This window comes from Gossypium arboreum, chromosome 5 (assembly GCF_025698485.1).
Source record: "Gossypium arboreum isolate Shixiya-1 chromosome 5, ASM2569848v2, whole genome shotgun sequence".
In the NCBI taxonomy this organism is placed as follows: domain Eukaryota; kingdom Viridiplantae; phylum Streptophyta; class Magnoliopsida; order Malvales; family Malvaceae; genus Gossypium; species Gossypium arboreum.
Genome location: NC_069074.1, coordinates 29,081,686 through 29,108,962, shown reverse-complemented (window position 1 = coordinate 29,108,962; position 27,277 = coordinate 29,081,686). Strand labels below are relative to the sequence as shown.

Sequence of the window (27,277 nt, the reverse complement as noted above, 5' to 3'; positions counted from 1 at the left end):
CTTGTTTTATTGGTCCACCAAAACTTCAAGTAGATGAGTTTCTTTTTGTATTTCACAAATTGGATCAGTTCAAGCGAGCTAAATGAGCCTCATTCGATTAGTTGACCTCCATAATACATTCAGTATGCAATGATCATGAGTTTTGATCCGCAACCTATAATACATGCACGTATGGATGGCAACTTTCCATTTTCCAATTCCTTGTAATGAAGTTTGGGCTTGATGCTCAGATCTGGACAATGTTTTTAATTCTGGTTTCATATTTTCATTTCATCCCGCAATTTCAGCTGTCCAAACAAATTTGCCCAAACAACACACAGACGTTTGAGATATTTGAGCCTAAGTTTGGAGTCCCACACCAACAATTCCAGGCTGCTTGATGTTGCCTGTAATAGGCAGGGATAGGGGTTAGGCTCACTCCTTGTTCCAGTTTTCACCTGACTGGTAATCTATACCCCACATCACGTTTAATGTTTCTTCCATGCACCAAAAATGGAACTCTTGGTTTTTATTTCATCTAAACAAAGATGGTTGATATTAAAACAAGTTGCATTGCTTGTAGGGAAGATTAATTTGATGGCAGCAAGCATATGAGCCATCCCTTTTTGGGTTGCAACAATCAATTCCAACTTACGTACAAGAAAAAAAAAAACAGTTCCAACTATAGCTTTGAAGTAATAATTGGACATCAACTGTTTAGGTTTATGTGGTAATAGGGAAAAGTGGTAAGTTTTTGTTCATATGTGAAACCAATTTCTTATAATGCATTTTGTCATCATATTGACTCTCCAATTGTTGGTAATCATACTCCCTCTCAATTAAATTTGTTGTTAGTTTTCACAAAACAAGTCAACCATATATTTAATTCGCAATTTTATTAGGCTATTCGCATATAATTTATAGAAAACAAACAAGTTAATTTAACAAATTTTAATAAAATTTACCAACAGTGATAATGATTAAATTGGAAAGTGAGATATGAATTTTTAACTTTTAAGGTTCAATGACTAATAGCATATAACCATTTCATTTTAGGAAAAATTTAAGCCCATGATTCATAGCTTCACGCTAGAGGTGCTCGGGTCAAGTTGGGCCTAAGCATGATAGTAATATATTTTATATTTGTTAAGCTTGACCTGACCCAAAATATGAATTTAAAATTTTGTCTAAACTTATCCATATTTGCAAAAGACTACCGTAAACTCAATTTAGGCCCGCCCATATATTTTTTAAATTTTTTTAAAAAATATCTATATAATATTATTTTAATATTTAATAATTTCATACATTTTTTATTTATTGAAAATTTTTATATAGTCATCTTAATATTATTTTAATGTTTACATTAGAGTAGTATGATATATTTAGTTTAGATTTATTTTTTTAATGTGTTCTAAATTATATAATATATATAAATAACATAATATAAAGTATTATAAATTTAAAAACGGGTCGAGCCGCCCAGACTCAGGCCTTGAATGTTTAAGCCCAGATTTGACTTATATTTTAAACGAGCCTAATTTTATTTTGTCCAAACCTATTTTTCAGGTTTATTATTTTTATTTAAACTCTTTCAAATTTCAAGCGGACTTTTGAGTTTAGACGAATAAACCGATCCATAAACTGGTCTTCTTCATGCTCTTATTTGGTATAGGGTTGCTTTTACATTAGTACAAACAAATAATTTTCATTGACAGATGAGGTAAATTGAAGACTGCACTTCACCTACCAATAAATGCCACCATTGATCTATTATTTTGGTGCACATTGCACAATTTGGAGTTGGGGCTATCCCTTTGTTTTTTTAATCTTGTTTGAGTCTAAAGCTACCCCAAAGGGCCAAAGCTGTCTTACACCGAACGGGAAAGCTTCTTTCACCGGCTTCAAATCCGTCATAATTAATGTTTTGTAGGTAGATATCATGTCACAATGTATCCAACTCTACTGTCATGGTACGGAATTAGAGTTACACACTTGTTAATGTTACCTTTTCCCTTGTTGGGTGTAGATTAAATCTGATGTAAATTTATATATTTTTACTTTTCAATGTATTTATTAAAATTATTAATAATTAAATTTTTTGCATTTTATAACTTCATTAAAAAGTAGATATTAGTTACTATTGTTAAAATTATTTTATATTCATAATTAAAATTAAATATAAATATTTTATTATCTCATTTAACTCTCATGATTTAAACTTATCTTTTTATTTCATTTTTGTACTTGAAAAGTTTTATATACTATGGTTTTGCTAATGCTTGAATTTTATATTATTGTGAATTCCATTAAGCTCAGGGAAGGGCCATACACCACCAATATAATACTAGTTGAAACTTCTAGAAGTGTCAATCAAGAAGGATAAAATTAGCTTCTTCTTCTTTTTTCATTTGGTTAAGATGCTAATAATTTATATACCTACATATAAATGACAAACATTTATTATATTTTTTAAATTTGAGGATATAAATGGCAAGTAAATAACTTTTCTAAGGCTGACACGTTGCACACACACCATACTTCGTTTTTTCTTTCTCCATTTTATAAAAATAGTTAATTTGTAATTTTAATTTTTAATACGCTTAAATTTAAGATTTAATCATTTTATGTTAATGATATTATTAATTAATTCATATAATTACTATTCAATTAAAATGTTATGTGGTTATAATTTGAAAATAAATTTTAAATTTAAAAATAAAATTAAATTATTAAAAAAATAAGACTAAATTCTAAACGCATACAATGTGTATGTATACTTAAGAGTTATAATTCTTTGAACCGAACTGAACTTATCGGGGCATCGGTCTAGAAAGAAGCATCAAACCAATTGACTCACAATTGATACAATTTAATTGAAGTAGTTTTTTAAATAATTTATTATTATTTAAATAATTTATTTAATCAAATCCTATGAATTAGGGTTTAACTCACTCTATTTTTTTATCAATTAATATTTAATACATATTCAATCACCATTCACAAATTGATTTTTACATTAAATAGATGAGTTCTACATGAATATTACACATAATGAAAATTATTGCATTGAATATTAATGAATAAAAATAATAATAAAATGGGTTTTAACCCATAAATCAATGGCATAATAATTTGATTATCAATCCTACAAAATTACTTAAAATATATTTTAATTCTTAAAATATATTTTAATTTTAAATTTTATCTCTTCCTATCCGTAATACATTTTAACACACTTAAATTTATAACTTTAATGTAAATCGAATTAATACTCAATTCATCAATTTTCACATTTTTAGCGAATATAATCAACCTACAAACATGGGACGGCCAAGTTTACGTTTAAAGTGATGAACATAAGTTACATGACATGAAAGGACAAAAGTCTAAAGGCTATATTTGACAAGCTTGCCAATATTCCCGCTCACGATAATCTCCTTATATTATTTCTTCATTAAAAAATCATGCTCCATCAATCCATTTTCATGGGATCAAATTATCTATAGCTTCTCTCCACGTTCTCTAATCCAATTTTGATTCTGTTTTACTGAACAATGTTCGTATTGTCGGTTGAAACCTTCAAGTCTGTGTTCATTTGATCTTCAAATCCATCCAAAAGAGCATCATTTCATCTCATAAAATTCAGATCCTTTCACATGCTTATAGTTTTGCACATATCAGCTACCATAAATGGAAGTTCCAAGCTTGTGTAGAGTCTAGAGCTAAATGCAACGAGGTTTCCACTTGGTGGCCATTGGAATTTGCCAGAAAAAAGGACTTGGGTAAGTTTCTCTATATCTATTTAGTTGTAGTTGTTTCAGTAAAAGGTTAAAGGGGATGGTTTTTTCAGCAAAGTTTGTAACTTAAATGGGTTTGTCTATCTATCTATCAATCATCTACGGGTGCTACAGCTGTTTCCAGAATGAAGTTTAGTATTGATAAAAGAAATAGATAGGGAGTCAGTAACAATTGTAGACACAGTAACAAGGACGAGGGATGATGTAATAAAAATGCCGGGTTTTTTTAATCTAAAAAGACAAAAGTGCATTTGGATTCATCTCATGGGGATTATTTGCAGCACATGGGGCTGCCCATCTTATGTTCATATAGTCTTCATTTACAATAAATAGGGTCTGTTTTACAGTTCTGAATGGTCTAATGGAGAGGGGTAAATTGGTTTTGCCTTGTCTTCTTTCATTTATTTCTGAGTTACTACCAAACAAACTCCATTATTAAAGGAACTAATAATATAAGAGCAACTTTACCTTTCCTTTACTGCAAAAAATAAAAAATAAAAAAAAATCCGAGCTTTATCAAGCAAAAGAAAATGAAAGGTTTTACTAAGCTTCAGTTAGAAATCTGAGAAAGAGAAAGGTGTGGTCTTGTGGGGTATAAGTTAATTCATTGTATTTGGCTGTTGGTGGTGATATATCATTCTCTTCTAAATGCAACTGTAGTTGCATCACATGATTCTCTTATTTTGTTCTCTTTCTTGCCTGCACAAAACATTGGTTGGAAACTATTGCATTTGCTTCTATATTATAAAAATATATATGTATTACGCTTATATTGATTTTTTCTGATTGTTTGTATCTTCTGCTTCTTTGTCCATGTGGGTTAATTCTGTAAGTGGGTTCAAAGTTTGGTTTTTTTTTTTTTTGGTTTAAAAATTGAGGAAGGATGAAGTATCAGTTTCTTCCACTCTTCATCAACCATAAAAATAATATTATGTAAAAGAAATGAGGGCCCTTGAGCATTTAAGAATTCTGTCTGTATAATTATAGCGTAGCTGAGCTTCAATCCTGTTTAAGATTCCATAAATTTTCTATTAATTGGAGTCTGGGTGTCACTTGGCTTCTTGTTTTCTTACTTTCCGTGAGAATTTGATTAAGATGCGCATAGCTTTCAAAGAGTTTGGGTGGAGGATGTTATAGAGGTATGGAAGCCATGTGGGTGAATGAGACATGCTTTTTATCTCCTCTATTTGCGGGTGTGTAATGGAGGGATAGCCTGGATGTCCTTGGAAATTTCATCTTGAAAGTTCTCTTCTTTTTTTCCTTGTTTAAAATTATTTCTTCCAAATTCCCGGTGTTGGATTGTGCCACTTATGTTTGGCATATTGTTTCAGTGTTTATCAGCAGCTAAATTGCGTTCACTGGCAAGAAACTCTGGCTGAAAATTGAAGTATAATTATCATGGATCTTGAGTATGGCAAGTTCTCGGATGCTTCAAAGGTTTCTGCATTTAACTTTCAACCTGATAGCACAAAGTGCATATACATCCATAAACTATTTTAAGTTATTGGTGATTTTGATTTTGTATTTAGGAAAATAAGTAGGATTAGATTATTTGGTTGAAGGAATTATGCTGTTATCAGTTGGTAGGAGAGTAGCTTATTCTGGAATTGTGTTGCAGAAGGGTTCTTGGAAGACGGCATTGCTTTTCGCATACCAAAGTCTAGGTGTGGTTTATGGGGATCTGAGTACTTCCCCACTTTATGTCTACAAGAGCACATTTGCTGAAGACATTCAACACTCAGAGTCAAATGAAGAGATCTTTGGTGTTCTATCCTTTGTTTTCTGGACTCTTACTTTAGTCCCCTTATTCAAGTACGTGTTTGTGGTTCTTCGAGCGGATGACAACAGAGAGGGTAAGCATTTAAGCAATTGTCTCGTCCATATCATTTAGCCATTAAACTGAAACCTTTTATTGATTGCAGGAGGGACTTTTGCACTGTATTCTCTGATATGCCGACACGCAAATGTCAGTCTTCTGCCCAACAGACAGGTTGCTGATGAAGCGGTCTCTACATATAAACTTGAGCACCCTCCAGAGAAAAGGAGCAGCTCAAGAGTAAAAGTGTACCTTGAGAAGCATAAGGTCTTGCACACTGCTTTATTAATCTTGGTTCTCCTAGGAACTTGTATGGTGATTGGAGATGGCGTTCTCACTCCAGCAATTTCAGGTAAACCTCCTAGCAGTTGGTTGCTTCAATTTGCAACTAATTTTTTTTAGTCACCGACTAATTAATATATACTTCGATATGTAGTTTTCTCTGCTGTCTCTGGCCTCGAGTTATCCATGTCCAAGGAGCATCACCAGTGTAAGCTCCTGAGTTTACTATTCTAGATCTTCTCATGTGTAAATAGCATTGGAGCCTCTGATGCTATAATGGGGCCAACCATTTTTCATATTAACTGATTAAATACTTATCTGATTAAAGTTCGCATCTAGCTGGTGAATAAAATCCAGTTGGCCTGCAGGGAACATTCAACAGTAACCTGTCCTTTCTTTTAGTCTATTCTGGTCCTCTCTTCTTTTCTGTTTGATGGGAAGGTGAATGATGAATTTGGTTTTAACTGTCTCTGAAATAATGAGAGAACAAAGAAAATATTTTAGTTATGAGATTTTTGAAGAAAATTTTTTATTTGATCGCATTTGTGTATATAATTTGCAATACCTTAAGGGGAAATAAAACATTACTCTCTGGGTAAATTCTTTTCTAGATAAGGAGACATGTATCCTCTTTCCTTTTCACTGGAATGGTGGATTTGATATCTTTTTTGCAGCTTCATGCCTGAGCATACAATATATTGCACTTATACGAAAGATGCTTTCCACACTGATTTGCATGGAATTTAATTTCATACTTAGCTTTTAAACAATAAACTGCAATTTTCAGTCTTCTATTTTCTTCCATCCTTGGGTCCTGTTGGCCTTCCATATATTACATTCCTGTTTTTTTTTCAAGTTATCTATATTCTGCCCCTTTATCTGACATTCATGCTATCTCTTTTGCAGATGCAGTTATTCCAATCACTTGCTTCATTTTGGTGTGTCTTTTTGCACTTCAACACTACGGTACACATCGGGTCGGATTTTTATTTGCTCCCATAGTGTTAACATGGCTGCTTTGTATCAGTGCCCTTGGCTTATACAATATGATCCACTGGAACCCACATGTCTATCAAGCTCTTTCTCCATATTACATGTTCAAATTCTTGAAGAAGACAAAGAAAGGTGGATGGATGTCTTTGGGAGGCATACTTCTCTGCATAACAGGTGAGTTTAAATACAGATAAATATGGTAAATTTTCATCCTCATTATGTCCTTGGCCACTTTGCCTTTGATAGGTTCAATGTAATCTCCTTAGCTCAAAGTAATCCATGCATGGGACATAAGTTAAAATTTACCCATGTTTAAGGTTGGTTCACAGTTACAAGAAGATCATTATTTGACATTATTAGATTATGTTGGCAAAATGGAGAAACCTTTTCCGAGTAATCATAGAGTTAACCCTGCAAATGAAATATCCGTATCCTTAGTAAAATTCAAAAATTATACTCGAACGAAACTCAAGGCTGGCCATGGATCCTATCATTCAAGCTAAACATCTCAGCATGATCTGATTTGCAAGGCCCCATTATACTATCTGCTGTTATATCCAAATAACAAGAATTATGTCCTGTATCTTTTTATTTTTCAGTCTTCAAGCAAAGTCATTAGAATACCATCTGAAATTTGTTGAAACTAGAGATATATCGATAACTAATACCATAGCTTAACTTCATTGTGACAACTTACAACCAATGATTGCCAATAGTATACCTGATTATCCATGCAGGCTCGGAGGCAATGTTTGCTGATCTTGGTCACTTCTCTTATGCTGCAATTCAGGTAACTCAACACTAATACCTTGTAAATTTTGATTTGATGGTTACTGATTCAATTTGAGTTCAAAGTCGGCTACTAAATTGAAATTTAACCTTTGTCTTGCTACAGACTGCTTTCACCTTTCTGGTTTATCCAGCTCTTATATTGGCATATATGGGTCAAGCTGCTTATTTGTCTCAACATCATCATACAAGTTACCACATCAGTTTCTATGTCTCAGTTCCAGGTATACTCCCATCATCTGTTTACAAAACCAACAAAAAATGGTAGGAAGTTGACTGATGAAATAGGAAATGTAAATTTCAAGTCTAATGATTGACCTCCCTTTTACTCCAAGAGCTAAGAAATAGTCTGAAAGATTGACTGATGTGTCGGCAGGATAACACCATCTTAGTTTATCATGTCTCCCCTGCTTAAATGGGTTGTAGTATCTCTCTGTTGGGTACATATCTGAATTCATGGTTGTAGACAAATAAACTTGACCGCATCACTCTTTTTGTGTGTGTGTGTGTATACAGATAGTGTGAGATGGCCAGTGTTAGTAATAGCAATTCTGGCTTCTGTTGTGGGAAGCCAAGCAATCATTAGCGGAACATTCTCGATCATCAATCAGAGCCAATCACTTAGCTGTTTTCCTAGAGTGAAGGTTATTCACACCTCCGACAAGATACATGGCCAGATTTATATCCCTGAAATAAATTGGGTGCTCATGATCCTTTGCATCACTGTGACTATTGGATTTAGAGACACAAAACACATGGGGAATGCATCAGGTAAGTTTGAACACTTAAACTTCATGCATTGCAGATAATAATTCTCTAACATAATACGAATTTCCATTTTCTTATTCCTTTGGAAGATTTTTCAACTGGCCTCTACCAATAAACTAAACTTCAGCAGGAAAGGGTTTGAGGAATTAGATCCTTTTTTTATGTTAGATGAAACAAAGAAGTTTGATGCATTGTTAAAGATCTGCTCTTATTGGTATCAGGGTTGGCAGTGATGACTGTGATGCTGGTGACAACATGCCTCATGTCCCTCGTTATTATCCTCTGTTGGAACAAACCTCCCGCTGTAGCTCTTTCCTTTCTTCTTTTCTTTGGTTCTATTGAGTTGCTTTACTTCTCAGCTTCACTCACCAAGTTCACAGAAGGTGCTTGGCTTCCTATTCTGTTGGCCCTTTTCCTCATGACAATCATGTTTGTATGGCATTATGCCACCATTAAGAAATATGAATTTGATCTCCACAATAAGGTGTCCCTAGAATGGCTATTAGCATTGGGTCCAAGCCTAGGAGTTGCTCGAACACCCGGTATTGGCTTAGTTTTTACTGATCTCACCTCAGGCATCCCAGCTAACTTTTCTCGTTTTGTCACTAACCTTCCGGCCTACCACCATATCCTCGTCTTTGTGTGTGTAAAGTCAGTACCTGTCCCTTTTGTACCCCCAGCTGAGCGTTATCTAGTGGGCCGTGTTGGTCCTGCTGCTCATAGGTCTTATAGGTGCATCGTTCGTTATGGATACCGAGATGTACACCAGGATATTGATTCTTTTGAAACGGAGCTAGTTGCCAGACTGGCTGATTTCATCCGCTATGATTGGCATCGGACCCAGCACACTAGTCCTTATGCTGAAGATGATGCTTCCCACTCTAATGAATCATCAAGTGAACGTAGATTAGCAGTAATAGGGACAGTAGCATTTTCTGGCACACGAGGTTATGGAATTGAGGAAAGTGTGGAACCAGCAAGTGTATCTATTGGATTCTCAACGGTAGAGAGTGTGACGGATGTGATTGAGATGCAGGCTATGGGTGCGGGAGCTGTTGAAAGGAGAGTTAGATTTGCGATTGATGATGATGACTCCGAATCTGATGTGCAAACCAAAATGTATGTTCAGTTGGAAGAAGAGCTGAGGGATCTGATGACAGCCCAAGAAGCAGGGACTGCATTCATACTAGGACACACACATGTGGAAGCAAAGCAAGGATCTTCGATTTTAAAGAGATTGGCCATTAATTTTGGGTACAATTTCTTGAGAAGGAATTGCCGCGGACCAGATGTTGCACTCAAGGTGCCCCCAGTATCTTTATTAGAGGTTGGCATGGTTTATGTGGTGTAAGCTTCCCATCTCATGTAACTAGTTTTTGTAGCTTATTATATTTATGCCAGAGATATATACATAAACACAAATATAATGAAGTGAAAGAAAGAAGACGTACTTGCTAGTTCCAGCTGGTCTGTAGAGAAAGTTATAACTTGTTTAAGAGAGGGAGGGATTCACCTCTTCCTTTATGTCAGATGATGCTACACACATGAAATTACTATATATATCAAAGTGCGTATTAAGTCTTTATACCATTTCTCTATTTCCACGACAGCGTTTTCACTCCCTACCACGTGTTACCGTATAGTGCGTTAATATCAAGAGAAAAAATTCAACGCCAACGCAAAATAGTCAAGCTAAAGGTACAGCATTACTGAATCAGATATCCTCGATCAACTTTGAAATGAGGGTAGATAACATCATGATCATAAAGTAATCCGCAAATCCACTCATCAACTGTCGTATTAGAATGGATCTAGAGATACAAGTGTTCACATCATCTACAACCAAAACTGTGAATTCCGATGGGCTGAATCAAAAGCTATATTTCAACCGAGAGGTGCTTTTACAATAAAACTGCGAATTCCGTTGAACCAAAACACTAAGAAACATTTTTGATTCGTGTAAACCATGTTGAGGAGATGCTCATGTTGCTCGCTTGGACTTGGATTTGGACCGACTCAACTACTTACATTATTCTCATTATGATCTTCTATATTTTTTTCTCATACAATGGAGACTTCAAATACATAGGTTTTATTTAGAACCACAATCTGGACTGGTAGTACATAAAATCAAACTCTGATTATAGCACTGAACTTTTTTATTATTCTTTCAAAGGAATACATCTAAATTTGGTTTATAGAGTTCCCTACACAAAATACAATTACATGATCAAAACTGCACACCAGTCTTTTTATAGTAACTGTGGAACAAGAAGGCAGCAGGCAACATCTTGTACGAAAGAATGCTTACAAATCAAATAATATACCAAGAGGAAAAGAAACAGTATCAGATACTACTTGGCAGACAACAAAGACTTCCATGAAATTTTAATGTTAAGCCAGTCCAGATAGAGAAAAGTGTACAAAACCTGATATTTTTCTCCTCCATTTGCATTCTGTTCCTTCGTATTTTACATCCCAGTGGAGGATGTCCGATTTATCCTCTGTGCACCCAATTTGGGAGCAGCTGCTCTATTTCCTCTGCCTCTTCCTGCTGATAAAGGTTTTGCCTTGGTTGTTGGAGGGGGAGCAGCAATAGCTGCCCAGGGATCATCATCATCAACTGCTCCAGCTGTTTTCACATTCAATGGTCTAGAAGCAGATTTTGGAGGAGCTGCTGCTATAGAACCCCACAAATCGTCGTCTTCATCTTTGGCCGCCTTCACTGTGCTTTTTGGTCTCAAACTTGTTGAAGCTAAAGCATAGAAACAAAAAAACCATCCACCCGAAATGTAAATCTTCAAATTTTCACAAATATATCATTAAACAAGCTTATCTAATGACTAAATGACCAATATCCCTGAGAACTGATTGCTGATAAATTCTTAAGGCATTTCCAGTTTCAACTACATGTAAATAAGAGTTCTAACAAATGCTCTTAGGGCAAGCTTTAAGTTTAGCTAATATATTATTTGTAGTAAATATGTATTAATAGTTGATAACTTTGTTCATTGTTTCCAATGCATGGGATAAGATAAGACAATATTACATACAGTAATTTTAATGAGAGCCCTTGGAGCACTCATTGAAGAAAACTTTAAATAATGACAAATTTCTGATTAAGAGCAACTATTTTTTTGTTTTTTGGCCAGAGATTAAGGGAAAATCTAGATCATCTATGGTTATTCACATCCTTATTCAACTAATTTTAACTTGTTTACAATGACTGTTCATGCATATAGAAAAATGTAAATGCATCACATATTTTCCCATCTTGGACCATAAACATTAAGACTAGAGGTTTAATTCCTACATTCCAGAATTGAATGGAGAATACTACCTTGTGGTTTAGGCTGTGAAACTGGTTGTGAAACAGGACGCTTCTGAGCTGCCTGAATATTTGCCAAAGCTGAAGAAGGCTTTGGCTCATCAAGGGGTTCAATATCATCCCATCCATCTTTGTCACTGTCATGTTCTTCATGAATGCCAGTTTCAATTTCTCCCCATCCATCGGTTGAAGTAGGAGATGGAGGCATTGGTTGATCTGCAAAATCTGTACTGGAACTTACTCGGTGAACTGGTGCTGTACTTGGAGTTTCTATTAGTCCTAAGATTGTCATAGAAAAACAACATTAGAGATGGAATTAATGAATGAACACAAAATATAATCAGACAAAAGTGAAGACCAAAGGTGCAGCATAATATTAACTTATTTCCAAAATAACAGGTACCAAATTTTATAAGTCAAATAATTGCAAGAAATACCTGAGCTGGCTGTAGAGGCTGTGGTAGTTGCAGGTGTGACAGAATTTGCAGTAGCAACTGGAGCTTGATCAGAAGCTTTGCCTTTAAGAGTTAAAGAACTCATGGCCCATCTGCACGGTTAGAATTTTAGCAGTCAAAAACCAAAATTACATCCTGGGAAAAGAGAACTGACATTATCCATCAAGTGGTTATAAAAAAATTCTGGACATGCCTTTATAAATCATTTAACTATTTAAGCTAGCTGCTTAAAAATTAATGCACCTTACAAGAAAAAAAATTGTAACACACAAGTTTTCAAGGTCATTGATTCCATGTGAACCATCTTGTTGTATGGTAACAATCAATATGGCCCTCCTACAGCAAAAATTCTCAACTTACCCAAGTAAACTAGCATTTCCAGGCATTGATGAAATCCCTAAACTTCCAGCACCTGAAGTATCTTCAGCATTACCCTGTAAAGAACAAAGCACAAAAACTTTAGCATAAGAAAATACTATACTATAGATGATAGCAAAATTTCTTAGAACATACCTTGAATATTTAAATTTCAATTTTTTTACGCTTGTATAAAAAACTATAGTTTGATCCAGATAATACTACTAATAATACCACAATGTTTGATATGCCTTCACTATTGGCTGAATCAAAATATCCTCACCAGAACTTAAGACAAAGAATATATAACAATGAGAGATAAACACATAAAAGCAGCAAGATATATTTTGAATCGAAAAGAACACATAATTAGTTATATATTGCTTGAATGCTTGAAATGTCTAATAGCCATACACTGGTTAACAGCAAATGGATGAAACCACATCAACAGTTGCAGAACCAAGAGCTACAAACATTATTAAGAAGTTATGGCCTTGGTTCATAACATGATTTACTGCTTAAAATCAACAAAATATGAGCTACAAAGTGTTTCTAAGGATGGAAAATTTATACTTGATGCATCAGGATGCTGATCAAGGAAATAAGAGAAAGTTAGAGATACTAAGAAATAGCATTTAATTGTGTGCTTGATAGCACTGAAACTATAGTAAGTTTGCATTTGCCTAAGTTCAATGAAAAGAAATGGAGATGGAAAGGCATCTTATAGCTCACCTTCTCATTATACTGCTTCACTATCTGTAAAAATTGATCAACTGCCTGAAATGCCTTTGACCTTACATCACTGTTTAAGAGGCAAGAGAGTACATTCTTCATGTACACTGAAAAATAATAATAATAAGTTGACAAGAAATAAGCTGATCAAGAATAACATAACCTGTCAGGATCAATGATAAGTACAACAATATTTGGAAGAATCCGGGTAGCAATCTCAGTCATGTCATAATAAGAACTAGTGGCACATAAAGCCATAACTCCTGCCACAACATAATTTCATGTTAGTTTGATGATAACATAAAAACAAGAACACGAATGCTTTAAAAATCAAAGAAAGCACATTTAAAAAACCAAGAGTATCAGAAACTAGCCATAAACATGTATACCTGCTCCTCGGGCAGGAGAGAAAGTATCACGCAATGCACGGACCGTAAATGCATTGATCAAAACTCTCTTCCGTGTCTACAATTTTGGAGCAAGAGATGACAATTTTTAACAGGACACAATTAATTGAACTTTAACAAGAAACAGGTAATTTAAAATATTCAAGAAGGATTAGCCAAGAATCAACTAACCCCTTCATTTAGGTAGCTTGCAATGTTTCCCAATAATATGGTGGTATTTGTTCTAATTGCAGGCTCTTCATCAACCTGCACAACATTGCCAAAACGTACATAAGAACATGACTTTAAAACAGAAAAAATCATCAAACAAATTAAAAGAGAAACTTACCATTCTCATAATAGTAATATATTGGTGATTTTCATATGGGAAATTAGACACAACTCCAACACTAATATTTTAAGCTGAAACCGGTTAACCTTTTTATCCAGTTAGATAATATACTTCACCGTCAATTAAGACAATCTACACCATGGCATGGCCTTTTGTTTGTTAGGAGCAAACCAAACCAATACATGGCAGTTGGGTGTTGGGTGTTGGACCCATACCTATTTCTTTTATTTAATATTTTCAACGCAATCTATATAAGTGTTATAGACAACAAAACATTCCTTTGTTATTAACTATCAGAAATATATGAAGAAAATAATTTAATAAAATGATATTTAAATCCATAAAATTAAAATTTGCAAAATAAATTTAGTATAATTTTTAGTTAGATGTGCAATAAATTAACAGTTTATTATAATTTATGAATTTGCAGGTTCAACTTGATGTAAATATAATAATGATTTTATTATAAACTGGTCATGCAGGTCTAAGGTTATAAAAATAGAAACTTGCGGTTGTTCTGTTTTCTAATATTTCCCTTGCAAAATGATGGCAATGAAACTCATATAAACTAACCAGAAAAAGACCATAGAATAAAACTGCAACACAATATGATGCACACCTGTAACTTGGAAAGATACTTCAGTAATGAGCCTGACAAAGTACGTTGTGAAAGCTGCAATGGAGATGAGACAGCAAAACTTAGAACAGACTCAAATAACATTTTTACATAAAAATAGTAATATATCACGAAGCTTAAAGAAAATATAAAACGAAGCAAGATAGCAAGATCATGGAGATAATATAGCAGCACGGGAATAAAAATTACAAGCTCATAACAAACTCGAACTTGAGTTCGTTGATTTTCTTTTTCCCTTTTTCAGTACTTCTTCCTCCTCCATTGTACATGAAACAACATAACAAGCAATTGAACTTCACACACAAGACCTTACACAAAACCTAAGACGATTGGCATATAACAGGGAATATGTTCCCAAACTCAATTTATCTTATTGGTACTCATCTGAAGATCCCAGCTTTTAGCAGTGGTGAATATGTTCCCAAACTCAATGGATCACAATTAGTTAATGAAATCCATCTTCACATTGTCTCCTAATTCCAACATCTTTTGACTAAAGTCAAGTAAAGATAAGTTTATAAATTTTACTGGTTCCTCGAACATTGCAAGCTTGTAAGATTAGCAAAGTAACTTGAATAAGTCACCAACATGACTGGTAACACTATACTCTCTTCAAAGAGAAATGACTAAGAGATAGATGATGAGCCAAAGTAGAATTCCCTGCTTTCAAGGCTCAGCTGGATGGATTTGAGCATACCTTAGGAGCCACTATAAGCATGGACTTGAGAGTCAATTCTCGGAGAAACGCAGACGTGTCTGCAAATCCAGTAGCAACATGGGGGTAGACCTAGTTGTAAAATTTTAAACCAACAGTTATTAATTTGCAATTTTATCAGGAGTTTGAAATAAGCAACTAAAATCTGCTCGAATGAGGAAGTAACATATGTGCCATGGATTGCATACTTGCTCATCAACAACTTGAGCTGATAAAGATTCTCCGAATTGATCAATATGCTGAAGGAGAGCAACTCGGACAGCTCGGTCATTAGAAGCAAAGAGCTTCACAATTGTAGGCAGTACCTACACCAGAGAAGCCAAGATATTATCCAGTCAGCCAAAAGTAATAGAGCAGATATTACATGTTTAAACAGAGTTGGATTTTATATTTAAATCAAACATAAAATCATATGTCTAAAGTAAACAAGAAATAAACAGTAGTATGACCTTCAGACTAAATTCTTCAGCAGAAAGCCAAGAACCCATTTTCAACAGTGCAGTCAAAGCAGGGGCAGCAGCTGAACCAAATTCAAGGGCAGAGGCTAACAAAGGAAGTAACTACAAAGCAAGTTATGAAATCATAAATTGGCTGTTGAAACCATGGATGATTTGTCTTAGTTAACTTATCACACTCAAGTTCCAAAGGTTGCACCTTCTTCAACACAATTGGGCGAGGAAGCTGCTCTGCTAAATTAGGAAGCTTACGAAAGAAAGTATCCTTCTCAACACTGTCTTTCAAACTAAGAATTTCCATGAAATGTATGGTGTCCACCAACTTATTTTGGAAATATTCTGGCAATAAAAGTATTTTAGAATGTGGTATTAGCACAAAGCAAAAACATGATGGAGAAGAAGGAATTTTCAAAACAAATACACCATGGGTGGAAACATAAGCAAAAAGATCACACACAAAAGGCATCAATTTCACAAAGCAGACTTCAGAAGAACCAAAGAGAAGCACCATATAGAACAGAGAGTTCCAGATTGAACTTCTGATAAAGGAAAATTTATTACAATAATGAGGAACTGTGAGATTGCTGTTTCTAAGCCTAAAGCTTTCAGCATAACTTCACTTTCAAGAAGTGTACCATCTCACTTCATCATCTCAAATCATCCCCCAATACAATTTTGTATGGATAGAGGATGAGTTCAGAACTATTTTCCTCTTTAATCTCCCAATGCTTCCCATAAAGTAGTAATAACCAATCATAAAGGACTATATGTACATAAAATGTTTCAACTGTTGTTCAGAGGTAGAACTGATCCTAAAATATAGAGTCCACAACCAAGAAATAATAGAATGAAGACAACATATCCACGAAAACAGCTTGACTAATTTACTCTGTGGTCTGTGCCACTCCAAGAGGTTTTTAATTAGGTTAGTTGGTCCAAGATTGAAGATAAAAATCTCATGCTTATAAAGCAGACTGCTTTGCTGGATGTCTCACACTTTTGGCAAAACTACAAGGACACAAAGCAAAGGGCACTTACCACTATTTTCTATAAGCTTTGATGTATTCAACCTGCGAGAAGGCATGGAGCTCAAGAGCCGCTGATAATCTGGAAGCAGAGACTGTGAGACAAGAAATTAGGCGGATAAATACTAAAACAAACCTTGCAAAGGACCAAAGCAAAAGCACATATAAGTACTATTGCTAACTGAGGTATGCAACCACCAATAATAACTATAAATTTGAAATAAACTACACTCATTTCAAATAGCAATAGTAATGTAACTACAAACCTTCGGAATAGAGGCAGTGTTGCGCAGCTCCTCAGTTTTTCCCAACTTCATGCCAGAGAAAATCTCGTAAATAAGACATCCTACCAAATTTTTTAAAAAAATTGTTCATATTGCATAGAAGATCAGACAGGAAAAAGAAAGAAACAAAAATATCAGATAAAGAATTGAAAGTGAACCAAATCACAGATATGTCATGGTTGTTATCTTTCATTTCACTAGTCTGCTTTTGATACATGCATAAGTCAATACAATTTTTCTGAATGTCATTGTACCACACAGAGTGCATAAACAACAGCTGAGAAGGTTTTTCAAATTTTGAAACAAATCTAAACTTATAAACTCAAGCAAATGAATGCCCACTAGCAGCATAGCCAAATGAACATCAAAAGCTATGTACTCTCTGCTCCTGCATCACTCTCAGTCAACACTAGCATCTAACAGAGATGAAAAATAGTCAGTATCAACTCCAAACCCATGCAAGGAAACATACTCTTGTCCTGATGAAACTTCATGATGTAAAAACACCTCAAAAATCAATGTGAAAAGAACTGGATGCTCAAAGAATTAGCAAATTAGCTGTTTACTCATCAACCTACCTAACTTATTACACCAGTATATCAAAAGAAAAAATTGCAAACTTACCCAAACCCCAAGAATCAATAGCCCATGGTGGAGATTTTCTGATTGTGGCCCAGTCGCACTTTGCCAGCTCTGTTGGCTTGTATTGTGATCCAACAAGCCATTCATATTGCTGGTGGAAACAAAGGATTAAATTCAATTATCCACAGGCAATCTTGACAACAAAGAATGAAAAATTGATCTTAAGAATCCTAAAAAGATGAGACAGAAGAAAAAGAAAGAGAGACTGATCTGCAGAAAGGATTCCATAGCATAGTAACATATGATGGAAAAATGAAAATATATAATATAGAAAATGCATGATAAAAAAGTATACAACAATTGAATAAAGCATTTCATCTATGTAATTAGATGCAGAAAAAATACATAGATTGAAAGGATCCTGAATTTAATATGGAAAGTTAATTCCAATGTCAAAATTGAATGAGAAACAACTTCACTTATATGGCCTCTCATTTACTTTATGGGTCGCATCTCTAATGATCCATTCACAAAAAAATAACCTTGCTCTTCTTTAAGAAAATATGTAGACTTCATTCCATAAATACCTACTTGGATTTGAAGATTAAATAGTATATAAGTTAAATTGAGATTCAAAATAGTTGAAAACACTTGCTCACATCCAAACACAAGCATTACCAGCATCGGTCCTGTAGCAGTTGCATTGGCCCCATCATATTCTGATAGCACATCAAAAGCATATAGCTTCCAGTCCAATGTCTGCGTTACAACAACACTTGACAAACAAACATTGCCATGAACCTGTACCATCCAAAGCTAGTGAAAAGAGTGATCTTGAAAGAGATAGCAGTGGGTTAAAAATAAAGAAATTGCAGAATCACATTTAGTAATTAACATTCGTTCCATTGAATGTAGTGCAATTCCCCTAAGATAGGAACTGCTAATCGCTCTCACTCAATCATGACTAATTCAAGTACAAGAAGAAAATCCTTTAATTACCTTGGCAAACAGGTTTCAGCATGACTACAAATTTTTAGAATTTCAATGAATAAAGATGTAATTGGAAGAGTTCCAAATACTTACAAGTTTGCAGTCGTTATTTAAAAAGCTCACAGCTTTAGCAATTTGGTGGAGCCCCCAAGCATAATACTCATCCCTACCAACAAAAGAAACCACAATCTAAAGTTATTATGGCTTTAAACAACAAATTAAGTTCATCATATTCTATGTATGATGGCATCAAGGGGGAAAATAAAATTTCCAATAAAGCATAATTTAATTCCAATATAAGAAACTAAATGTGTATTCATTCTGGGAATCAGGAAAAGCAAAATAACAAACACAAGCAAGAGACTTAGCACAGTTAAGAGAATATACCTTTGTGTACCTTCTAAACCGAGTTCCTTGATCTTCTCTGATAATGGCATAACAGGCTCCGTGACAATATAGATTGTAACTTTCGAACTAGAACCATCAAAAGATTCAACCTCAGTACTATGAAGAAATGACAAGATATTCGGATGCCTCACCTGCAAAAAGAAGCAGAGAAACTCATTCCGAAGTTCAGAATCTAGAGACTATACAAACACAACTGAGACTCCAGTTTCATCTTCTAAAACGCAAGAGAAAGAAAAGAAGCAAAAAGGGTATCTTTCACACAGAAAGAAAATAAATTCTGAAGAAATAACAAGTAAATATCTAATCTTTTCGGATCAGAACACGCAGGAATGGAGTTGTACAAGAAACAAATATAGGAAACTAACAGTAATATGCAATTCTAGAGATTGGGTTATTCTAGCAAAAGCCATAACGAGACAGAACACAGAGGAAGCAATTGGAATAGAAAGGCAAGGAGCAAGATGAAGTAGTTACAGTTCGAAGACGCTTGACACCATTTCGACCAGCAGCCAAATGGCCGTCCTGCGGATTACTTCCGGAAAGAGAAAATATAGAAACCGGAGATCCATCGTCCTGAAAAGATTAAAGAAAGAAAAGAAAGAGATCAAAAGGTTTATAAGAGCAGAAGGAAGAGATTAAAAAGGGATGGAAATAGTGGGGAAGTAGTAGTGCCTTGGAGGTGCCGCGAAAGTGAGACCAAGAGCCCCAAGCAGAAGGGTAAGGATCTCCAATGTTGTAAGGTAGATCCTTGAGCCCTGCTCCAGATCCGCCTACCACTCCTTTCAGGAATTTCAACATCTTTTTCCTTCGATGATCTGTGAATAAAGAGATCGACAAAAAGATGAAGAAGGAGGAGGAGGTTCCAACTTCCAATTCGATTCGATCTGCCAATATTTTCTTTTATTATTGTTATTTAAAAAATAAAATAAAAATAGAACCCTATTATATAATTCTTCAGTTAGTACATTCAGTCGATGTTCAAAGGGGTTTGATTCTGTGCTTCGCGGTTTCACCATGCTCTGCCGCATCATCCTTCATTTCTCCATTTTCCAAACTCAATGACGGCAAAACTGGGCCAGGACATTTCTGATGGGCTTCGACCTATTGTGGAATTTTGTAAAAGGTCGACGCAAATTTAAATTGACTTTGCCACTTACTGGTGTGACTAAAATCTATAAATAGCACGTCTCATTTGTCAGTTTTTCACAGATTTTTCTGAATTTGAATTTCCATTTGTACCATAATGGCTGCCCCTTTATTTAGATAAAAAGTACATCTGCTCAAAATACAATAATAATAGAGGATTCTTTAATAGTTTAATGTTGTGGTAATATGGAGTAAAAGTGCCTCAAGAGATGTCGATTTCTATTACTTATATGTCTAAGTTGTATATGTCATAATTTAGTGATGTTAGAATCTAGATTAGATGATGATGACACTGATGCAGCTCTCATAACCATTGAACCATCCAAAACATAAAGGCCTCCCTCTAAATGTCCGTGCATCACAAACACAATGCCCGAGAATACTTTCAACACTTCACCTTCACTGGAGCATCTAAAGCCTTTCTTGTCCAAAGTACTTAAGGAAATCAAGTGTTCCTTTATTTCTGGAATGTATCGAACATTTGACAAGGTTTTGAAATGCTGTCAAACAATTTTATATGAATTGTGCCAATCCCCACGACTTAACATGCGAGGTCATTTCTCATTAGCACTAAACTAGAACACCTCTTATATGTTGAAAGAAATCTTTGAAGGTGTTAATGTAAAATGTAATAGTCATATCAAGAATTCGCCTCTTACCAGTGCAAGAATCGAATGCTGCCAAAGTGAACCCGACATCATTTGAAGTTTCTACATCAATCACATTTGCACAATCATTCTACTACTCATGCAATTTTGCTTTATCATTCATTTGTGAACAATCTTTCTTTATGTTCCCAAACTTCTTACAGTAATAACATTATATTCTTTTCTTGAACTACGATTTGGGATGAGTTTTGCTTGATTGTCCTCCTTTTGATTTGGATCGCCCTCGAGCAATCAAACCATAACCTTGATTGTTTTCACCTACCTTACCAATGAATTTCTTTCTCAACTCATTAGAACCTAAGGCATTTTTCACCTCCTCAAGAGAAATGTCATCATGACTATACAACATAGTGTCAACAAAGTTATCATATGAGCAAGGTAAAGAACACAAAACAATCAATGCTTGATCTTCATCATCGTTTTTAATTTGATATCATTGGGATCCATAATAATAGAGTTGAAAATGTCAAGGTGTTTGAAATAGGCATACCTTCCTCCATCTTTAAGATGTAAAGATGTTGCTTCAGGTGGACATAGTTTGTCAATAATTTCGTCATGTACTTGCTTTCTAATTGGAGCCACAAACCAGATGCAACGGTCTCTTCGGCTACCTCTCGTAATACTTCAACGCTTAGGCATAATAGAATATAATTGTATGCTTTCTTTAATATCTCGTCTTTCTGCTTTTTTGAAAGCGTGTTTGATAATTGTCTCTACCAAACAACATCTTAAGCAATCCTTGTTGAACCAGCATTGCCTGCATCTTGGTGTACCATAATACGAAACTATTTTTACTGGTGAATTTCTCGATTTCGTATTTAGTCAACAGTACACCTGCAGCGATATCAATATTTTAAGTAACAACAGAAATAGCAAAAAAAATTACGAGCATAACCACTTTGCAAAGACTACAAAAGCAGTTGAAACGGAGCTTCGATACCAATTTGTTTGGAATGGATTGATCTAAGTATGCCAATACAACTATAACTTAATTTATTGAGAATAAATAGGACATACCACAAAAAATAATGTGCAATAAATAAATAAATAAATTAAGAGACAAAAATATTTTTGGTGATTTAACTTTAAAGTCGAAAAAAATTTTAATTATAATAAAACGGTAAAAATTACGAGTGTTTTAACACTCAAAAGATAATTCAAAAAACTAGTGGCATCTGAAAAATACTTAAAAACTATTAAACCATTGATGTCAAATTAACCACCACAAAAGTGGTATGTCTCATGGCTTTAAGCAATTTACTTTGACAATTTGTAAAAGAACAATAATTCTTTCTGTAGTAAAAGAAATTGGTGCATAAATTCGCCACCATTTTTGACATTGAAGATTCATGGCTTGTTGAATTCAAGCTAAAACCCTGACAACATTCCTGTGCATTAAATGGGTGCAATCAAGATGTAACATTTGAGTGCTTGTATTGGATTATTTGTCGCTTTCATGACTCATAACCTTAACATAATTTTCTTTTTCCTACCTTTAGTTTGTTTCAATGCCCAGTTTGTACACCAAATATGCAGCCTTATTCTAATTCCAAATCCTCCCCAACTTTGCATTTTCAGTTGATTTTACAAATATCTAATTCTCAATTAAAGTAAACTATTCCTTAAATTATTAGTTAGTTTATGTTTTGGTCATCAATTTTAAAAAATTACAAAATAGTTATTAAAATATTTGAAAGTTTTCATTTAAGTCACCAAGCTGTTAAAATCGTTACTGTATGAACTTCTTCATTCGCATCATCTGCACCAATCGAAAACTCTTTTTCTCTTTCTCTTCTACAATTCAAATGTTTTTTTATAAAACAATTTTGAATATCCCGAATCTCTTTCTTTTCTAATATTCAAAATTGATAGTCAGATCAACTTAAATCTAAAGTATAATATTCTATTCATTAATAATTACTAATTACTAATTCATCATATCGATTGTTGAATAGTTGTTTAGAGCTTACTCGTTAGATTTTAAAAAAAATTTTAACAGATCAATGATTTAAATAAAAACTCTTAAATAATCTAATGGTATTTTATAACTTTTTGAATATGAATTATCAAAATCTAAATTTATTTACTTTTACTTTGGATGGAATCCTCGGTGCTGTTTTGTTTTAATTATCATCCCCACATTCTTTTCCACAAGAAGTTTGAAAGTTCATATTTGTGCAGGGGAGTGGGACCCATCTTGCAGATATATAATAGTAATAACAAAGACGAGCCAAGCTTCTGCATTTTTTCCTGGAAAGATGCCATGACATTATTGCTTCACATTAGTAAATCGAGAAAAATTCCACGAATGCATTGATTACGGTGGACAATACGATGATGTCCAGCAAGTACCTCCTATAATTCGAAGGAAAACAGATTTGCACACCTAGAGAAGGTTTCAATGGTTATTATTATTATTCCACATTACTGATTACAAACTATCGTAGATACAGTTAATATGATGATGACTAGACGAACTCACTTTCATCAAACTGAAAATCGTCTTCGAACTCTACAGGCTTAATTACAAGGTCCAGTTCCAAATTCTGGGAAGTGATTTCAGTGCTCGTATACACGTTAGAGGCCACATCCCCGTATTCAGCACCTATTATGTCTTTCCACATCACAACAGAATCCATGTCTGTAAGACCACTTGTTGTTGGTGTTTCTTCTTTGGTTTCCTGCTTTACAGGTGGAGTGATTTCGTGCAGCTTTTTGGTTGGCATTTTGGGGTTGCTGCTGCCATAACTGAACTTGCTGTAAGATTCCGGAGGTTCAGAATCTATGATGATTTGGGGAGCCTTGAATGAGTCTGGTCTGCAGGTATGGGTTCCAATGTAAGTGGTCTGAAACATTTGGGAGCCATCATCTTCCAGTCTTTGGACTTGTTTAGTGGCCCTACAACCTTGATCGTACTTGCGAGGGCACCTAAAGTAACTCCTATTCATGATAATTGAAGCACTTAAGCACTTGCCATAGTGGCTTTAAGATTTTTTTTGGGATAAATTGCAAAATGAATAATATACCTTGGGTGCTTAGAATTAAGGATCTGCTTTTGTCCATATTTTCTCCATGCATGACCATCTTCCACGGTTGAAGAAACTACTGTCCATGCATGTTCATCTCTCCTGCAAGCAAAAACATCCCATTAACATCAGAATCTATGTATGAACATCCAATTAACATGTGGTGTGTGTGTTTTAGTTACCTTCTCTTGTAACATCCTCTCTTTTCCTTAGAAGCAAGTTTCTTCCTGCTGTTAGTGGAATCTTCAGACCTGCCATTGCAACAAGGGGAATCATCGTAGGAAGTTGCCTGATTCTGAGAATCCTCAGCAGATTCAACAGCAGTCAGCAAAGAAAGTGCGTGGTCGAAAGATGCGAAGATCTTGTGCACAAGTTCCTCAGCGGAGAGACGCCCATTTTTTTCACACCAATTGTGAAGAAGAATCTCAAGCTGTTTAGCACACTCTTGACCATTAACAAGTTCTTCTATCACCCTTTCCTTATTGCTTGTCGGTACTCCTTCAGGCCAAGCTGACACACTTGCCATAATTATTATTATTTAGAAAAATCTAAAAAACCCAAAATTTAGGTAGACACCTCTTCACCTGTTCTGCTTTGCTTACTCTTATAAATATAGGTGAACAGGAGAAGAAGAGATAAGATTTAAAGAGAAAAGAAAAGTAGATGGAGGAAGGGGAGAAGCAAATGAAAGGAAATTGTAAGGAAGGTGGGATGGAGTGATAAGGGTAACATAGAAAATTCAAACCCTTTCACATTGATGATGACAAAAGCGAGCTGACGTCTCTTCTGTATAGATTGGAAGCTTGGAAATATTATTTGATAATTAGATAAATATGGCCTGCACTCAACCAGAGATACTCAAACGGTGTGGAAATTTTAACCCAAATAAAATAAACAACACGTGGAAAGCTTAACTTAAATTTTTTTTGTTTGAATTCATTCCAAAACGTACCCCTCAACGTTTTTTCCATTAAATTTCCTTGGACATCATAATTCTACTTTTCCATATATTTAAACCTCTTGGAAATTTATTTAGTAATTTGAATTTCAATCCATAAAATCGTAAAAATTATTTAATGTAAAAGTAAATTCATGTTGAACAATTTTACATATTCAACATTTTATTTGTTTATTGGACATTCCACGCATGTAATAGTGATTATATAGTTAAATTATTTTATTTTAAAATATTATATAATTTAATTAAATGAAATTTATTTAACAAAATTATTGATTGGACTTTAATTATTAAATCAAAAATAAATGAATTGAATTTTAAATATATAAGGAGTACAAAAATTCAGAGCATAATTACTCCTAAAATATATTATATCCCCATCTTACGTGTTGAGATTGAAGAGAAGATAAAAATAGGGTTGGAAAATTATCTGCAATGAAATCTTATAATTATAGGAAGATGACTTTTGTATTGAAAATTAAGGAATGTTACTATTTTAGAAAAGAATTGTATGAAATTGGAAAACTATGTCATTTGTATTATTTTTAATAATTTATTGTAATTTTAGTATTTTCATTCTAAATTTCAGTATTTTATGTTGGATTTAATTTTTTAAGATGAAAATGTTGAAATGACATTAAATTATTGGAAAGAGATACAAATGATATGATATCCCAGTTTCATACAGTTATTTCTCTACTATCTTAGACACAAATTAGATACTAAATGACATTGGTGAGATTCGGACTCAAATGTTAATAAATACTCAACTAATTTAATATTATTTAGTTAAAAAATAAAAAGAGAGAGAGAGAGAGAGAGAAAGAAATGGATAGATAAGAGAACAGATTAAGGTTATGGTTAGCCACACAAACTCAAATGAGAAAATTGTGAATTATAGATGATATTTGGAATTTATTGGAAGTGTACAAGTCAACGGACTCCGGAGCCAGCTTCCAAGTGTTTTCCTTTCCTTTATTTTCTTTGTTTCTAGAACTAGGAATTATGGATGATACTTCTGTCTCATATTATAATATTTAAATTCAATATGAGAATATAAATTTTGCAATATGTCAAAAAACATATAGTACAGTCCCTTAGTCTAATCCGGATAGCATGTGAAGTTGAAAAAGAGAACTGCAAAAGAGAGTTCCATGCAATTTACAAGCCAAAACCTAATTTGAAAGCAATAACCTGAGATGTTCAATTACACGATGAAAGGATATATAGGTTAATGGCAGCTTCAAGATCCTGGAACACTGAGCATGTTTATTGATCAAAGTAGTTTGAAAGATCAATCTTTGTCCAAATTAGGGAGGGGATAATAGATTTGTGTTTCTGGGTTCATCTCTTGGGCAGATACAAATAATATAATTATGAATTTCAGTATTTGGACTGATTCTTACATTGCTGTTGTTTGTGGCTGTAGGAGTAATTTGGGTCCATTCTATACAAACAAGGTGTTGTTCAAATAAAAGGGGAGACACTCCTAGTCCTAACCCAATGAAGACCCTCATCTCTCATACTAAAAATATTTGTATTTTTTTTTGTTAGGTGAATGTATTTGAAAGGTCCCTCTATTATAGGGATCTTATCAAATTAGTTCCCTAATTGTTAAATGGATCAATTTAGTTCATGTATAATTAAAAAGAATCAAATAAGCCTAAATTCAAATAGAGTTACCATTTTGCCGTTTAGCAGAGTTAATATTTTTAAAGTTTTATGGTTCTATAAATAAGTTTTTTATTATTTGGAATTGAACTGCAATTGAAAAAATAATTAAACATTTTCAAACCATTTTTATATAGTAAATGTTATATATGCTACAATTTGGAATCATTTTATTCCTTTTAATAGTATAGGGATAAATTTATCCACTTAATAGTAGATATATTAATTTGATCTAGTTTTTATAATACAGAGAACTTCTAGATACTTTAATCATTTTTGTTGCTAGGCTTTTTGTTCTCAGTGGCCTCTTTGGGTAATGATAACTCTAGAAAATAGAGTTGTCTTCATTAGGAATTCATGCAGATTTTGAGTATTTAATAACAAATTTTGGAGTTTTTTGTTATAAATTTGTCCTGTTGAATCATGCTAAGATAAATTTGCTAAATTGATCATTTTATATACTAAATCACATTATTTTTGTAGTTTTTAAGATCAATGCACCGAAGGAAAATAAAGTCTTGAAGTTCACCTTTTGATGCTCAATACTGTAGCATTTCTACAGCATAAGCCATGCAACATAGGGCTGATTTATGGTCAGCTTTGGATGCCCAATTAAAGGATTATTGGACTTTGGAAATTCAATTGACCCAAATTGGGTCAGCAAATGGACAACTT

General features: G+C 34.0%; 3 protein-coding genes across 10 annotated transcripts; 1 reads left to right on the top strand and 2 right to left on the bottom strand.

Moving 5' to 3' along the window:
- The first annotated feature begins 3,360 nt into the window (after nt 1-3,360).
- On the top strand, nt 3,361-9,994 carry LOC108452859 (potassium transporter 2-like). 8 transcript variants are annotated; one of them, XM_017750638.2, is made up of 10 exons: nt 3,361-3,764; nt 5,111-5,216; nt 5,398-5,632; nt 5,702-5,947; nt 6,032-6,085; nt 6,784-7,044; nt 7,608-7,660; nt 7,766-7,883; nt 8,176-8,430; nt 8,649-9,994. In XM_017750638.2, exons 2-10 carry the CDS (start codon nt 5,178-5,180, stop codon nt 9,776-9,778), a joined length of 2,391 nt encoding a protein of 796 aa, XP_017606127.1. In that variant the 5' UTR covers nt 3,361-3,764; nt 5,111-5,177; the 3' UTR covers nt 9,779-9,994. The 8 variants fall into 8 exon arrangements, with proteins under 8 accessions (XP_017606127.1, XP_017606125.1, XP_052884335.1 ...); XM_017750636.2 differs by lacking the exon at nt 3,361-3,764 and adding an exon at nt 4,116-4,356; XM_053028375.1 differs by lacking the exon at nt 3,361-3,764 and adding an exon at nt 4,116-4,371.
- Nucleotides 9,995-10,568: 574 nt separating this feature from the next.
- Nucleotides 10,569-19,932, bottom strand: LOC108452858 (uncharacterized). The gene is made up of 21 exons (XM_053028373.1): nt 19,803-19,932; nt 19,608-19,703; nt 19,113-19,264; nt 18,819-18,891; nt 18,414-18,536; nt 17,778-17,886; nt 17,136-17,215; nt 16,883-16,964; nt 16,044-16,183; nt 15,839-15,949; nt 15,578-15,694; nt 15,372-15,461; nt 14,657-14,710; nt 13,878-13,952; nt 13,689-13,764; nt 13,463-13,562; nt 13,300-13,369; nt 12,571-12,644; nt 12,193-12,302; nt 11,768-12,034; nt 10,569-11,182 (listed from the first exon to the last, which is right to left on the bottom strand). Exons 1-21 carry the CDS (start codon nt 19,929-19,931, stop codon nt 10,899-10,901), a joined length of 2,412 nt encoding a protein of 803 aa, XP_052884333.1. The 5' UTR covers nt 19,932; the 3' UTR covers nt 10,569-10,898.
- A 3,392-nt stretch (nt 19,933-23,324) lies between these two features.
- Nucleotides 23,325-24,667, bottom strand: LOC108451964 (WRKY DNA-binding transcription factor 70). Its single transcript, XM_017749682.2, has 3 exons — nt 24,156-24,667; nt 23,974-24,075; nt 23,325-23,887 (listed from the first exon to the last, which is right to left on the bottom strand). The coding sequence occupies exons 1-3, from the start codon at nt 24,497-24,499 to the stop codon at nt 23,416-23,418; spliced, it is 918 nt and encodes a 305-aa protein (XP_017605171.1). The 5' UTR covers nt 24,500-24,667; the 3' UTR covers nt 23,325-23,415.
- Nucleotides 24,668-27,277: the final 2,610 nt, after the last annotated feature.